Source organism: Schistocerca americana, chromosome 2 (genome assembly GCF_021461395.2).
Source record: "Schistocerca americana isolate TAMUIC-IGC-003095 chromosome 2, iqSchAmer2.1, whole genome shotgun sequence".
Lineage (NCBI taxonomy): Eukaryota > Metazoa > Arthropoda > Insecta > Orthoptera > Acrididae > Schistocerca > Schistocerca americana.
The window spans coordinates 461915251-461932366 of record NC_060120.1 but is presented as its reverse complement, the minus strand read 5'-3'; the positions used below and the strand labels follow the sequence as shown (position 1 = coordinate 461932366).

Genomic DNA, 17116 nt, shown 5'->3' with positions numbered 1-17116 from the left:
AGATGGGACCTGGATAAACTGAAAGAACCAGAGGTTGTACAGAGTTTCAGGGAGAGCATAAGGGAACAATTGACAGGAATGGGGGAAAGAAATACAGTAGAAGAAGAATGGGTAGCTTTGAGGGATGAAGTAGTGAAGGCAGCAGAGGATCAAGTATGTAAAAAGATGAGGGCTAGTAGAAATCCTTGGGTAACAGAAGAAATACTGAATTTAATTGATGAAAGGAGAAAATATAAAAATGCAGTAAATGAAGCAGGCAAAAAGGAATACAAACGTCTCAAAAATGAGATCGACAGGACATGCAAAATGGCTAAGCAGGCATGGCTAGAAGACAAATGTAAGTATGTAGAGGCTTATCTCACTAGGGGTAAGATAGATAACAGCCTACAGGAAAATTAAAGAGACCTTCAGAGAAAAGAGAACCACTTGTATGAATATCAAAAACTCAGATGGAAACCCAGTTCTAAGCAAAGAAGGGATCCCTGATGCGCTGATGCAGCCCTGGAGAATGGCGTATTGTATCACAGCCGTCCACAATACGAGCACGAAGATTCTCTACATTTGGTACCGGGGTTGTGTAGACAAGAGCTTTCAAAGGCCCCCATAAATGAAAGTCAAGAGGGTTGAGGTCAGGAGAGCGTGAAGGCCATGGAATTGGTCCGCCTCTACCAATCCATCAGTCACCGAATCTGTTGTTGAGAAGCGTACAAACACTTCGACTGAAATGTGCAGGAGCTCCATCATGCATGAACTGCATGTTGTGTCATACTTGTAAAGGCACATGTTCTAGCAGCACAGGTAGAATATCCCGTATGAAATCATGGTGCTCCATTGAGCGTAGGTGGAAGAACATGGGGGCCAATCAAGACATCACCAACAATGCCTGCCCAAACGTTCACAGAAAATCTGTGTGGATGACGTGATTGTAAAATTGCATGCAGATTCTCGTCAGCCCACACATGTTGATTGTGAAAATTTACAATTTGATCATGCTGGAATGAAGCCTCATCCGTAAATAGAACATTTGCACTGAAATGAGGATTGACACATTGTTGGATGAACCATTCGCAGGAGTGTACCCGTGGAGGCCAATCAGCTGCTGATAGTGCCTGCACACGCTGTACATGGTACGGAAACAACTGGTTCTCCCGTAGCACTCTCCATACAGTGACGTGGCCAACGTTACCTCATACAGCAGCAACTTCTCTGACGCTGACATTAGGGTTATTGTCAACTGCAGGAAGAATTGCCTCATCCACTGTAGGTGTCCTCGTCGTTCTAGGTCTTCCCCAGCCGCGAATCATAGGCTGGAATGTTCCGTGCTCACTAAGACGCCGATCAATTGCTTCGAACGTCTTCCTGTTGGGACACCTTCGTTCTGGAAATCTGTCTCGATACAAACGTACCGCGCCACGGTTATTGCCCCGTGCTAATCCATACATCAAATGGGCATCTGCCAACTCCGCATTTGTAAACATTGCACTGACTGCAAAACCACGTTCGTGATGAACACTAACCTGTTGATGCTACGTACTGATGTGCTTGATGCTAGTACTGTAGAGCAATGAGTCGCATGTCAACACAAGCACCGAAGTCAACATTACCTTCCTTCAATTGGGCCAACTGGCGGTGAATCGAGGAAGTACAGTACATACTGACGAAACTAAAATGACCTCTAACATGGAAATTAAGCGTTTCCGGACACATGTCCACATAACATCTTTTCTTTATTTGTGTGTGAGGAATGTTTCCTGAAAGTATGGTCGCACCTTTTTGTAACACCCTGTATAGAGGGTCTATACAAGGGCAATGTACTTGAGGACAATATTACAGAAAAGGAAGAGGATGTAGATGAAGATGAAATGGGAGATATAATACTGCGTGAAGAGTTTGACAGAGCACTGAAAGACCTGAGTCGAAACAAGGCCCCGGGAGTAGACAACAATCCATTAGAACTACTGACAGCCTTGGGAGAGCCAGTCCTGACAAAACTCTACCATCTGGTGAGCAAGATGTATGAAACAGGCGAAATACCCTCAGACTTCAAGAAGAATATAATAATTCCAATCCCAAAGAAAGCAGGTGTTGACAGATGTGAAAATTACCGAACTATCAGTTTAATAAGTCACAGCTGCAAAATACTAACGCAAATTCTTTACAGGCGAATGGAAAAACTGGTAGAAGCCGACCTTGGGGCAAACCTACGTTTCTAGCATTTGTAGACTTAGAGAAAGCTTTTGACAATGTTGACCGGAATACGCTCTTTCAAATTCTGAAGGTGGCAGGGGTAAAATACAGGGAGCAAAAGGCTATTTACAGTTTGTACAGAAACCAGATGGCAGTTATAAGAGTCGAGGGACATGAAAGGGAAGCAGTGGTTGGGAAGGGAGTGAGACAGGGTTGTAGTCTCTCCCCGATGTTATTCAATCTGTATATGGAGCAAGCAGTGAAGGAAACAAAAGACAAATTCAGAGTAGGTATTAAAATCCCTAGAGAAGAAATAAAAACTTTGAGGTTCGCCAATGACATTGTAATTCTGTCAGAGACAGCAAAGGACTTGGAAGAGCAGTTGAACGGAATGGACAGTGTCTTGAAAGGAGGGTATAAGACGAACATCAACAAAAGCAAAACGAGGATAATGGAATGTAGTCGAATTAAGTCGGGTGGTGCTGAGGGAATTAGATTAAGAAATGAGGCACTTAAAGTAGTAGAGGAGTTTTGCTATTTGGGGAGCAAAATAACAGATGATGGTCGAAGTAGAGAGGATATAAAATGTAGACTGGCAATGGCAAGGGAAGCACTTCTGAAGGAGAGAAATTTGTTAACATCGAGTATAGATTTAAATGTCAGGAAGTCTTTTCTGAAAGTATTTGTATGGAGTGTAGCCATGTATGGAAGTGAAACATCGACGATAAATAGTTTGGACAAGAAGAGAATAGAAGCTTTCGAAATGTGGTGCTACAGAAGAATGCTGAAGATTAGATGGGTAGATCACATAACTAATGAGGAAGTATTGAATAGGATTGGGGAGAAGAGAAGTTTGTGGCACAACTTGACTAGAAGAAGGGATCAGTTGGTAGGACATGTGTTGAGGCATCAAGGGATCACCAATTTAGTATTGGAGGGCAGTGTGGAGGGTAAAAATCGTAGAGGGAGACCAAGAGATGAATACACTAAGCAGATTCAGAAGGATGTAGGTTGCAGTAGGTACTGGGAGATGAAGAAGCTTGCACAGGATAGAGTAGCATGGAGAGCTGCATCAAACCAGTCTCAGGACTGAATACCACAACAACAGCAGCATTTTGTATCTATGTGATTGTAGGACAATCATATTATAACATAAATAGAACAGAGCATAATACTATTTTTGCTACATTTAAAAGAGAGCTATACAGAACAATTATGTAGACATTTTCTGTTTCATTTTTCTTCAACTAGTTTATCAATATTAGGACATAATGTCTGTGATGTTTGTAATCCAAGACTGGGTGTTAGGTTGTGATCTGACAAGGTGCTTCAGGATTTGGACTTGTAACAGATGAGAATTGGTCTCCCATGTAAGTTGAAACAAAGATACATAATATCTGTGGAGTGAGTGCATACAACCACAAAATCTGGTTTGGCTAACATTCTTGTAGAAATCAGCAAGGTCTTCCTTGTGGTAATACTTGTCTTTCAATAAATCATCACACTGTACATTTAACAGTTCCATTTGGTTGCCAGTAGGAACTTTGATGACTTACTGAATAGAGGGTTGCAAAGAAACATAATAGGTGATGTTGCTACATCATGAAACCTGAACTCAAACTGGTTAAGAAGATTTTGTAGGATCTGCACATATTCACCAGAGAGACTAATATCTGGAGTACACATATGTGACAACTTCGGAAAATGCACAATGTATCCAGCCAGCAGTTTATTTGTTCACAGATCCAATGCCATTTGGCAGCTTTGATACTACAATACATTCCTATTATGATGAGGCCCTTGCCTTGGAATGATTTATTTAAATTAAATCAGCAAGGAAAGCTAAGTCACAAAATCAGGTTTTTTCTTGCAACCAAGAAGTGGACTATTTTAATTTGTCATGAATAATGCTATTTCATCTCTTAACTCGAAAACCCAATCTAACACCTTATCCTGGTTAGCCAGCACACTTCACAATGCTAATGGAGATCACAATACAGACTGCCACACTCTTCAAGAAAAATTTTAAACTCTCTGTGTCTAAGGTCTCTTGAAAGGATGGGATTTATAGCTTAAAACATGGTATCCACACCATTTTAACTTTAATGTACCTGGCACGAAGATTCTCTTGATTAAAGATGCAGTGGATTGCAACAAGATCATAAGTCTTGCAAGGAACATGTTTCATATGTACTTTCATCTGTGTTATTAATCCAGCATTGACTCCTACCACAGAAAGAGCCACATCTGTGGCAGAAACCATCTAATTTCAAATCAGGCCAGCACTTTCAACAGCTCTTTGAACACCTTTGAAAGTGTCCAACCCTGCGGTGGTGCCCTTAAGGGGAAGTAAATCCAATACTTCCTCTGTGATGTTCAATTTGTCATTGATGACACCCCTAATCAAAACAGCTAACTGCCCAGTATTTGATATCTCACCACTCATCGACAGCCGATGAATAATATACAAGTTTACGTGTCATAACACTTAGTTTCTCTTGGACATCTACACCCATTTCCTGAATACACAATGCAGTAGTCTTAGGAGACAAACTTACTCTTGCAATTGTAGTCTTTCTCGGCGTATTCCAATGATGAATTCTTCTCAGGTTATCAGCCAGGTGGTGGCGCTGTCTTGTCGCCATCGTTCAAAGAAGCTGTGCAGCGCCAACGGTTTCTGGGACTTGATCTTCAAAGAGGCAGTGGAGATACATCTGCACAACAATTTAGTAAACAGGGATTGTGGTTTTCAGTTCAGTGCAGCGTGGAATCCCGCAACTGACAAAATACGTCAGGAATGCTCCAATCTGAAGGCAGCGGCGTCCGCAGACAGATTGATAGTCGGGCCGTGGCCCTCCACCACCACCGACATGGCACCCCCTTCCGGAGGAATGTGCTTGGCTAGCCTACAGAAGCAGATGATGGCCAAGCAGCTATTTAGATATGCAGAACACAGCATCCAGACACTTCGGCAGAAGATGATGGGTACAAAATTCATTGAAACGTTGCGAGAAGACAATGCCACCACTCAACTGATAGCCTGAGAAGAATTCATCAAACTTACTCTTTCAAAGTCTTCCACCTGATGGGTACACATTTGTTCAGCAGGTATCACAATTACTTATTTCGGAAATTTTCCACTAGTAAATGGCCCTACTTTCTTGGCTATAAGAAGAACTATTCTGTGGCTCACATAGACAGATGCTTTGCTTCATTGACAGGCCTCCACATCAGCACGTTCCTTTAATTCCAATATTACTGAGTCCTGTTCTCCTTGCCATTTCTCATATTCATCTCCATGGTCCACAGAATAATGACACTGTAAATTACATTTCTTAATGCTCTTCACTTCTTCGTTACATACTAAATGTTTTGCAGTTTCACCACATCACACAAATAGAAAAAAAGAGAATCCCATACAGACAGAAAAACTGGCTGCTTTGTTTTACTTGTGCTCACCATGTTATTGTCACTGAGACTACTACAGCTGATTGAACCATTCAGTTCTGTACTCACAGCCCCATTTCTCTAGGCAACATTGCAGTACACAGCTATCATCTGACATCACACGAACTGACAAGCTTCCTCTTCATTCCAACATGTCACACCACTTAAAGCTGTCCTCTTCTGTACTATATAGTGTATGGAAACCTGTCACCATGGTCTAGAGGTAGCGATCTCAGTTAGTAGTCAAAACGTTTCAGGTTTAATTCCAGCCATTGTTTGAATTTTGAAAAAATCTCATCACAAAAGATGGCCCAAGACTTCTGGTATATGGAGTCACACATATTCTGCCAACAGCCTTGTCGAAAAGAGCAAAGGAGTGGACAGAAGTTGGGGCATCACCTTGCCCTTGGTGTGGGACTGCCCCTAAAAGGCAGAAGAATCAGTACTGATCAATAACTTGAGGATGTAGAAGGCAATGAAAACCATTGTATTAAAGACAACATGTACCAACAGGCCAGGTGGCCTGTAATTGAAAAAGTGTCATTATGATCTCTCTATTAGCAAAAGATTCCTTTTGGATCTCTGGAAGGAGATTGCTAGAGTGGAGGTAAAAATGAGAAAATGCTGAGTAATCAACAAATGGGTAACATTATATGATTCAAAGTATGGAATGTCAGAAGTGTGAATGTGGTAGGAAAGCTAGAAAATCAGGAAGATAACTGTAAAGGCTCAGTCTAGATATAAAAGGAGTCAGTGAAGTGAAATGGAAAGGAGGAAAGGATACCTGGTCAGATGACTATTGGTTAATAAGAGCAGCAGCAGAAAATGGTATAATGGGAGTAGGTTTCATTGTGAATGGAAGGTTGGGCAGAGAGTAAATTACTGTGAACAGTTCAGTTATAGGATTATTCTCTTCAAAATTGACAGCAAACCAGCACCAGTTCAGGGAGACATGCCCGTGTCACAAGCAGAAGATAAAGAGATACAGAAAGTATATGAGGGTAGTAAACACACAATTCAGAACATAAGGGGAGATGATTATGTAATAATCGTGAAGGATTGGAACATAGTGAAAGGAATAGAAAACTGAGTTATGGGGGAGTATCAGCCAGGTAGTAGGAATGAGACAGGAGAAAGACTAATTGAGCTCTGCAATAAATTTTAGCTGTTCAAAAATCACAAGCAGAGATGGTGTACTTGGACATGACATGGAGACATGGGAAGATTCCACCTGAATCCAGAAATGAGTGGGTTGTAAGGCATGCTCAGGAGCAGATTAATTTGCATAGAATGAAGTTTAAGAGCATTTTCCAGAAAAATCAATGTGGAAAGAATGGGGTACAGAAGTACCAAGGAATGATGTGAGTTTGTAATTCTTTAAGGCAGTAATGACCGCCACAGTAAGCAGTGTGGTTTTCTTCTTTTTCTTGTGCCTTTGTCACACGTCAGTGTATGATTGGCACGGTTACTTTAAGTTGTGGCCTGATGCCCTTCTTATCACCCCTCACCTCCGCCTCTGAGCCAAATATGTATACCTCAACTGTCTGCAGAGGTGTTATTCATGTGAAAGTTTTCTATATGTTTGTGAATCATATAACAGAGGGTAGACTTGGGGACCAGCCCAGTGTTCACCCATTGGGATGTGGGAAACTGCCTAAAACCCACACCCAGGCTGTGCAGCACATCGATCCTTGCCACCAATCCAATGGTTGGATTCGATCCAGGGCCAGTGCACTTCCCCATCCTGAAAATGGTGCTTTAACACGCACTGCTTTCCGGGCAGGTACAGTAAGCAGTTTAGTTAAAAGGGAATTAACATCTCCAAAAGGGCTATCACAGAAGTTGGACAGACAAATACTGGGATACGAAAGGAGTAAGAGTACTATGTCTACTACACTTGCACTCTTTCGTTAGCATGCACCAGCCAGAAGGCTTGACATTCTGGAATGCACCTGTTTTTGGTGGCAGGAGCACTGTCAAGATGCACCTCACTGTTCCAATATGTAAAGAGTGGACAGACAGGTAGGTAGGTGCCTAGAACTAGAAGTGTTGGTCAGATTGTAAAGATGGAGATTGGCAGCAGTAAAGGCTAAATGCAATATTGAGAGGAAGAATTATGACCTATAGGAGACTGTAGTAAAAGTCGAAACTGATGTAAATGAAAGAATCAAGATCTATTAAATAGTGACTTCTCTGTAAAGACAAATTATCTGTGTGGATTACAGAAGTGAAGGTTTGGAAGGCATAGCTCGAAGCAGTCATTATTGGGAGCTAATAAACTAAGTTCAAATACATTGTTTTCTCGTTTAAAACAAATACTGATCAAGCGTAATTTCCAAGTCAATGGACTTTAATTAGAGAAATGTCACGAACAACTGGTAGATGGTTTATTTCTGTGCCTGATGTGATCTGTTGTAAACCGTTGCCCTTTAAGGTCTGATCACAGAAAAACAACTACATACATACTAATATATATAAAATTCAAAAGTGAGACCTTACAACGGTAACTGCGAAGAATTTTTGGGTAACAGAAGAAATACTTCAATTGATCGATGAAAGAAGGAAGGACAAAAATGTGCAGGAAGAGAAAGGTATAGAGAAATTTAAGTCACTCAGGGATAAAATACACAGGATGAAATGGTTGCAGGACGAATGTGAAGAAATGAAAAAAGAAATGATTGTTCGAAGGGCAAATCCAGCATATAGAAAAGTCAAAACAACCTCCAGTGAAATTAAATCCAAAGTCTTCAATATTAAGAATGTACAAGGAATTCTACTATCAAATGCAAGAGGAGAGACTGGGTGACTGGAAAGAGTTCTTTGAAGGCTTCTACAAAGGGGAGGATTCGTCTGATGACAAGATAGAAGAAGAAACAGAAGTCAATGAGAAAAACACTTGACATCTAGTATTGGAAAGAGATTAACAGAACTTTGGAAGACTTGAGATAATTTGGTGGAAAGCATAGATAACATTCTTTTGGAATTCGTAAAATCATTTATAGATTTGGCAATTAAACAACTTTTCAGTTGGTATGTAATATCTACAAGACTGTAAATATACCTTCAGAATTTTGAAGAAATATTGTCCACACAATCCCGAAGATAGCAAAGGTAGGTAAGTGCATGAATTATCCTACAATCAGCTAAACAGCTCTTGCATCAATGTTGCTGTCAAGAATAATATACAGAAGAACAGAAAAGAAAACCAAAACATGTTAGACGATGCTTAGTTAGGCCTAAGAAATGTAATGGCACTAATGAGGCAGTTCTGACATTGCACTTGATAATGGAAGCAAGACTCAAGAAAACTCAAGACACATCAGTAGGATCTGTCGCCTTAGAAAAAGCATTTGAAATTTAAAATGGCGCACGACATCCAAAATTCTCAGAAAAATTGGTGTAAGCTATAAGGGAAGATTGGTTAACACACAATACGTATAAGAGCCAAGAAGGAAGTATAAGAATGGAGGACGAACAACATAGTGCTTGAACTAAAAAGGAGTAAGACAAATGCAGCCTTTCTCCCCTACTGTTCAATCCATACATCCAAGAGGCGATGATTGAAGTAAGTAAAAGGTAGGTTCAGAAGTGTGATTAAAATTCAAAGTGAAATAATATCAATGATAAGATTTGCTGATGACATTGCTATGTTCAATGAAAACAAGGAAGAATTACAGGACATACTGAATGGAGTGATCAGTCTGCTGAGGACAGGATATGGACTGAAAGTGAACTGATGAAAGACTAAAGTAATGAGAACTAGCGGAAATATATTTCATGAGAAACTTACCATAAAAATTGGGAACCACAAAGCAGATGAACTGATGGATTTCTGCCACCTTAAAAGCAAAATAACATATGATGGACAATCCAAGAAGTAGACAAAAAGCAGACTAGCACAAGCAAAGAGACCATTCCTGTCCAAAAGAAGTTTCTATTATCAGACATTGATCTTAGTTTGAGGAAGAAATTTCTAAGAATGTACATCTGGAACATAGTATTCTCTGGACGTGAATCATGGACTGTAGGAAAACCTGAAAAGAAGAGAATTGAAGTGTTAGAGATGTGATGCTATAAGCAAGGATGTTGAAAATAAGGTAGACTGATACTGATAGGAGATGAGGTTTTCCACAAAATCAGTGAGGGGGGGGGAATATGGAGAACACTGACACGAAGAAGGAATGGAATGATAGGACACATGTTAAGACATAAGGAAATGACTTGCATGGCACTAGAGGGAGCTGTAGATGGTAAAAACTGCACGGGGGAAAACAGAGAGTGGAGTATATCTATAAATAACTGTGGATGTTGGGAGCAAGTGGTGTTCTGAGATAAATATGTTAGCACAGTAGAGGAATTCGTGGCGGGCCACATCAAACCAGCCAGAAGACTGATAGAAAAAAAATCCGTTTATGGTACTGGGTTTCCATTCTCAGTAAATAGCTTCACATCTCCAATTCTTGCTGTGACGAAGAACTGGGAGAGTATAATATTCTTGGCAACTTCAGTGAAGAAAGATTATTAAAAGTTTTAATGTTGCACAATGCCTCTTTCTTCTACAATATTCCTCAGTAGAAAATCAAGAGAGATGTAGAAACCCTTAAAATAAAAAAACTGGCAGTTATTTTTCTCACTTAAAATTTACAAGGTGATTTAATATTTTACCATTTCAAATGTTAACAGTGAAGTATTTAAATAACTTTAACAAGTAGGTTATTCCAGCTCCAGTATCCCAGCTCTCTCTACTTTCACTATCATAGCGTGTGTACAAATTTAAAATGTTTTATTTGTGTTATGAAATATTTGTTGATTACTGGTTGACTAACAGGGTATGATGTTAAATGCATATCCATATCATGAATTGAGTCATATCTTAATAGCGGAAAACAAATGATACGACAGGAGTAAATCTAAATTTGAGATTGCAAACATTAAATACCAAGTCCCAAAAGACTTTAGAGAGCTTTTCAAAAACTGTGATGTTTACTGCTGGTAACTACATTGATGAAGGGCCAGAAACAAATTTAAACCAGACAAAGCCAGGAGTACAGTGGCGCACGCTTACAACTGGCTCACACCAAACAGTGTAATCCTTCATCTTATAAAAACTTGTGTTATATAATTGTGAACAAACAAAAAATTGCTTACAGTTAGTGGAAGTTGGGACTGATGTCCCCACACAACCTCCTTGCATTAATTCTTATTAATCCATACAGTTAAAAACTGAGGTAAGGTGGCACCATAAATGTGATTAATCAGAATGTTCAGCTCTGCCCTCTTTGTAGTCCGAAATCTCTCACATTGTATTATTGAGAACATTCTTTCACTCAATATTGTTCTACTGGATAATCACAGGTAAGGTCAATACAGAATTTATTCTACAGAAGTGAACAATAAAAATATTGTGTACAGTTGATAACCAAGCATCTTGCATATGCCTCTTCTGGGATCCATGGATTATTACACCTTTGTGTCAATACCTATACTCTGTAATGGTATTCATGATAACTGACACGAGTGAGTTTATGATGCACTTAGCAATTCACAACCAAATTACTAGAAGTAGAACCATCATCAACAGAGACTAAGTATACCTCTCTAGAGTTCAATGGACAACAGGTATTCCAGTGGACACCATCAGGAATTTGAACTTGCTGTTATTGAAAGTAAAAGAATACATCATTAGCCATTCCTAAAATTTATCCAAATATTTAGACTTGGGGATATAAATTCAACATGACACTAATGTTTACATCAAGTAGATGTTGACTTTGCCAGTAAATGGACAGCTGATAGCAGTTTCTGCAGTCATATAATTTCTCTGTTTTCAGAACTGCATAAAAATACCAACTAAATACTTTCTGGCAGATTAAAACTGTGTGCCAGACCAAGGCTCGAACTCGGGACCTTTATCTTTCTTGGGCAAGTGCTGTACCACGCAGTTGCCTGCAAAAGGCAAAGGTCCCGAGTTCGAGTCTTGGTCCAGCACACAGTTTTAATCTGCCAGGAAGTTTCAGATCAGCACACGCTCTGCTGCTGAGTGAAAATTTCATTCTAGCAACTGAATACTTTAAGACACACAGCACTGACATTTTCTCAGAGCAGCCATTTTTCTTGTAATTAATACATGCATACATACATCACAGTAACCTGGAAGTAATCATCAGTGTAAGCAGATTAGCACTAGTCATAATTTGTTGTATAATTTACAGAAGAAGCTTCAGTTCTTTCTCCCTGTTAGTGTACAATTTGATTTCTTCCACACTCCTTCAAGATGGCATTTACAGATCACCATGTGTGATATACTGAATAAATGAAAGAGTTGCCATGATGTTCTACTGATTTCACTTGATGAGCAAGTAATTTATTACCAGTTGTTTATGTGCATTGCTGCCAATTGATGACATCTCCTGTTTTACACCCTATGTCATCCTTGTGTCTGTTACTGTCAGGAGCAGTCAAAATGACCATCAGCAGCTTTGCATAGATTTATTTGATGATATATTTAAGTTTCTTGCATTTAACAACTTTCCAGTTGTGAGTTGGAAACATCACTATACTCAATGAGCCTTTTTAACAGGATATTTCCTTTTCCAGAATAATAACCTATCAAAGAATAATAGTGTATGTATTTATGAGTGCCAAGATTACAGTATTCAAAGGGCTGTTCACAGTTCATTCATTAATATGTACAATTCGGTACTCACCTTCATTGCTTGAGTAACAGCCACTCCTTTCACTGTCTCTGATCAACCCTAAATTATCAAAATTTACTTGTCTTAATTTTATTTTCATAGGAAAGGTTTGGCTTCTGCCTTATCAGGCATAATAACAACAAGCATAAATGTTATTGCCACAGCGATTCTCCCACAGCCACCATAACTGTGTTCCTATGTCCATGTTACATACAGCAGTTGATACTAAAGGTTTTGATGGGTCTTTGCATCAAGAAGTGTTGTATTACTCTGGTGGAGTGATGTGTAACTGTGTGTCTACACAGCTGATGAATGAATGGGCATCAACCTATTTGGAAGTTTCATTTATTTTTGCATGTAACAAGTGTATAGAGGGACGCTGTGTGTCTTCAAGATAAGGTGAAAATTGCAGTAACTCCACAAGATGAAATACCTGCATGAGTGTTTGTGCAACTCCATGCATTGTCATACCAGGTTGGAGTAATGGGGCATGCCCAGAGTAAATGCCAATAGTGTAACAGTACTGTAAGAGATCCAGGTAGATACAGATGAAGCTTACGAGATATTCATTCATGTAACAAACTGTCACACTCTCTTAGGTGATGTTTCCCATGTAGTCATGTTGGAAGAAGATATGGAACAGTGCATGGAGATAGTTACAGCAGAAACTCTTCACCTTTATTTATAAAAGTTCCATATACCCTGAAGCATTTCAGTTCCAGCATTACACAAGACTGTGATATCAACCATGAAGTCTGATAACCTTGCACCATTATGGTCATCCATAGGCATATTTCAAGAGCAGAAGGTTAAAACTATGAGAAATAAAGAACCTCTAATCTGAGAACATACACATATAAACAGGAAACACTGCAGTGTTCACTGGTGTGTGTTTCATTGCCATTTTGATTCAATTTGTTTGCCTTCTCATATCAGTATTAAAGTTGTTATTCATTTATTTGCTATTTGCCACTTTTTTGTGTCAAATATGCTAGAAACATGTATGCAGTACATCAATCTGTGTCGTGTAATACATACTTCACTTTCTATTAAAACTATACTTACTAATGCACTTTTCTGGCAGCAGCAACTGGTTTCATGAACTAGCTGTGCAAGAACCCTCCAGGGTGAAGCATTCAGATTATGATGTGCATAATGGAACTCACTCAGGAACAATCATTTGATGATACTCTTGTTTCAGTGTTCCACTCAGAATTTATATGTTCATCAGAACTATTCTCCCATAATTTGTCAAATTGCCAAAGAATTCACAGACATCATGTGAATATGTTTTTGACAAGAAAGTGTGTGACGTGATCCATGCATACACGTACAAGACTGAGAAAAACTTGTAGGATGTGGGAAACACACAAAATTTGAAATATTCATGTATGACTGGAATTTAGGAGATAAGAGGAGGAGTGCAAGGAGATATGAAGGAAAAAGAGAGGTAGGGAAAGGTAAGGCAAGTTTCTGTTACAGGATTTCCTAATGCCTTAACATCACCTTTGGAAATAATTACATTGCAGTTACACAAAGCAAAACAATTTATTTATATGATACATGGACCAATTTTACTTTGATCGGTGGTTCCACAAATGTTCGAAACAAAGACCTACATTTCTTAAATGACTTAACTGTTAATAAACAACAGGCTGGATACTGGTACCTATTTTATCTATTTTTCAGGTATACTTGTATTTTATTATTGTTTCATACTTTTTGTCTTCATTCTAAGTATTTCCTTGTTTACTGCCTTGTCAGTTACCTAGTTATGTAGTGCATATATTTTTTAATTGTCTGTTACATAGGCTAATTGTTTATTGTTATTGTCATTTACATAACTGTGCAGTATATGTTTTAATTATTGTCCTTTTATGTACTGACATTTATGAAGGTATTTTTTAACACACTGATTGCTTGTAAAGATGCTCAAAGACTAATAATGCATTTTTACTTATAATTACCTGCTTATCACTGTCAAACAATCAATACAGTCTCAAATTCCCCTATGAGCAAAAACAAGAAGCCTTAACAGGATGAACATAGTTGATCAGGTGTTTTTTTTTTTTAACAATGCTATGAAATTTGCTGTGTAATGTACAGTTCAGCACCAGACAGAACACACATTCATGAAGTATTTTTCAGAACTGTTCTCTGAATGCAGGAGATATATACAGGAGACCTTATATTTTCTTAAACAATTATCTATGTAATATTTTTGTGCTCCACAGTTTCGAGAAATTGTACAAAGGGCATTCTTGGACATGTGATTACTGGTAGTGGGAAGTGGTCTTTCATACAGTTCTGTATAATCCTTTATGGTGTGCTCAACATAAAGCTCAATTTCTGCACAATTCAGAGGGACTATTAAGTCCTGAAGTCAGTGCGTATTACTGCACCCTCTAGTTCACATTTAAACAAATGCCCAAATCAATTGTAAATTTGTGCATATCATATTTTGTAACTGATTTTGTATCTTGGCAAACCTGTAATTATACATGTTATTGTGAAAGAAGTTCTGAAAGCTAGCTTTTGTTTCCATGTAACTAGATATGAAGCTATTAATTTACAAAGAGCAATTACTTAAAAAAAAGTTCATACACAAAAGTTAAAGTACTAGAAAAATGACACTCCCGAATTGTATAGTTTTGTTAATGTGGATAAAGTGTCCATGCAAGATACTTGAGTTAGCACTAAAGTTCACTCTACAGAGAATACATGCTTTCATCACTTGCCACAGTCTTCTTCCCTGACTTTGGCTATTCAACAGTGTGAACACTTAGGCTACTCAAAAAATGTTAGATATAATTTAGAATCAATGCTTTATTACAGTATGCTCTGAATATGAACTCTGGAGATTGCAGACCAGTAGCTTGGCTGGAACCCCACTCGAAAATGGACATAGTACAATCAAGTGTTATGCCCATACTTCACTGTTATTTAGGTAAATTTATTTAACACAGAAAGCACAGTGCTAATGAGCAAGATTCGGAAGGGAAGGCCAGATATTTATAATAACGTGCAGTCCAAAAACAAACAACAAACTATGCAGGAGTTATAATTGCTTTTAAGAGCTGTCAGTGAGAGTAAGCACCTTTTAGCAGTGGAAGCGCATCCCCTGAAAAGAAAAATGCGTCTGCTAAACGCAATATCGTTCAGGTTTACTTACCATCTTGTACAGTTTCCACAGGAGCCTCCTGACTGTACTGACAAACCACGCCTCTGTTGAGGAGAAAATACTATAGCAAAAGAGTATTTGCAAGACGTGTACGAATGCGAACTAGCGTCTCCAGAACTGTTTTTAAAGGCGACTCGTGAAATAAAAATGCTCCAACTTACCTAACTAAGTTCTTTTCTGTACTTAACAAGAAACGTGCTTTTATAATTTTTCTTAGCGCTGAGGACGACATGGTAAGTGGCGGTAATGTATTATACCACTACTGTACAGACATGTGGGTTTCGATATGCCGATAAACATTCACTTGGCCCCTGTCATCGTCATTTGCTTTTCTTCTCGCCGTCGTTAATCCGCCGACTATAATAGGAATTATGATGCCAATTGTGTTATGCAGTGACAGCAGACTGAATTGTAGTCGATAATCGCTGTATCAAGTACAGTTCGCCAAGGACTGACTCATCAAGCCGGCATCCTGCACGAATCGTGAACTGACTGAGGCCATGGTTATATTTGACCATGACAGCCTACGAAACACTTTTTCTGCTAACGGAAAGGCTGTAATAACTGCAATTTGTAATCATAGTAAATTTCGTTTTTGGTGTATTTCTTTATTTGAAAACTGCATGTATGTACAATAAAATTATATTCAAAGGCTTCCAACAACCGCGCTATCCCCTTGACACATGGAGGTGCAATAATTCTTTGCCTTTTCTCTTTTTTTTCTCCTAATGTCATCTCGGAGTACGGGTTGGGGGGATCTGCTCCGTATATTTTTCGTCTTAGAATATATCCACTTCCATGTATACAAAAGTTCCGAAGTTCAGCTCCAAGAAAACGAATAACATGCCGGCGCCGGCCAACGACTTAGTGTTCTTTTCCAATCAACCCCCGAACCTCGGAACTCCCGTGACATGTCATGTCACTGCCTTCCTGTGACGCACGTCAAAATCTGTGACATCGCGGCGACAATATGAAAGCAAAGGAAAATTTCCGGGGAAAGATAAGATCTGGAGATAGCTGCTGAATATTTTCTTTTTGTTTAGCTGATAAAGGTAGTCCACAGGTATCTTTTTATCCTGGGGCTTATAAATGCAATACTTCCGTTAGAGCCTTAAACCAGTTGATTCCTTCCCTCGATTGTGTAAAGTGAAATTGAATTATTTATATTTAATAGTCTTAGTGAAATAGTGAAACAGCGATATATTTTTCATTAAGATATAAGGTCTTAGCGCTACTGTTATTATTATTCTATCTCTAGATCAAACAAATACCATGTCTCTTTATTCTCAATGCAAAATTGAAATCTATGTATCAGACTAGGCTAAAAGACGACAAGGCACAGTTATTCTACAAAACCCACCAGTCCCCTTTTGTACGTACCGCCTCCAATAACAAATCTGAATCGAAGTTAACTTTGGAACAACAACACCCACTTTCTTGTTGTCTTCAAGTCAGAAAATAGGATTTCCAACATTTTTTTTTCAATACCGCGTGCCAAAAGACTCACCATTTTATTTACTCGACTTAGCTGTTTTGATTCAAATTTGTGATATATTAATATACCCTATACAGGTACCTCAGCTTAAAAAGATGGCAATTTTTCTTA

At 38.8% G+C, this 17116-nt stretch overlaps 1 protein-coding gene across 3 annotated transcripts in view; it reads right to left on the bottom strand.

Moving 5' to 3' along the window:
• Positions 1-16390, bottom strand: part of LOC124594189 (acyl-coenzyme A thioesterase 9, mitochondrial-like) — a 93976-nt gene extending 77586 nt beyond the window's left edge. For all 3 annotated transcript variants that reach the window (XR_006978149.1, XR_006978150.1, XM_047132548.1), the window contains exons 1-2: positions 15672-16390; positions 15502-15554 (exon numbers count right to left, since the gene is read on the bottom strand). Coding sequence is in view for 1 of the 3 variants with exons in the window: in XM_047132548.1 (XP_046988504.1) it covers positions 15502-15554; positions 15672-15742 (124 nt within the window). In the remaining 2 variants the exon portion in view is untranslated. The remainder of the gene's footprint in view (positions 1-15501; positions 15555-15671) is intronic.
• Positions 16391-17116: the final 726 nt, after the last annotated feature.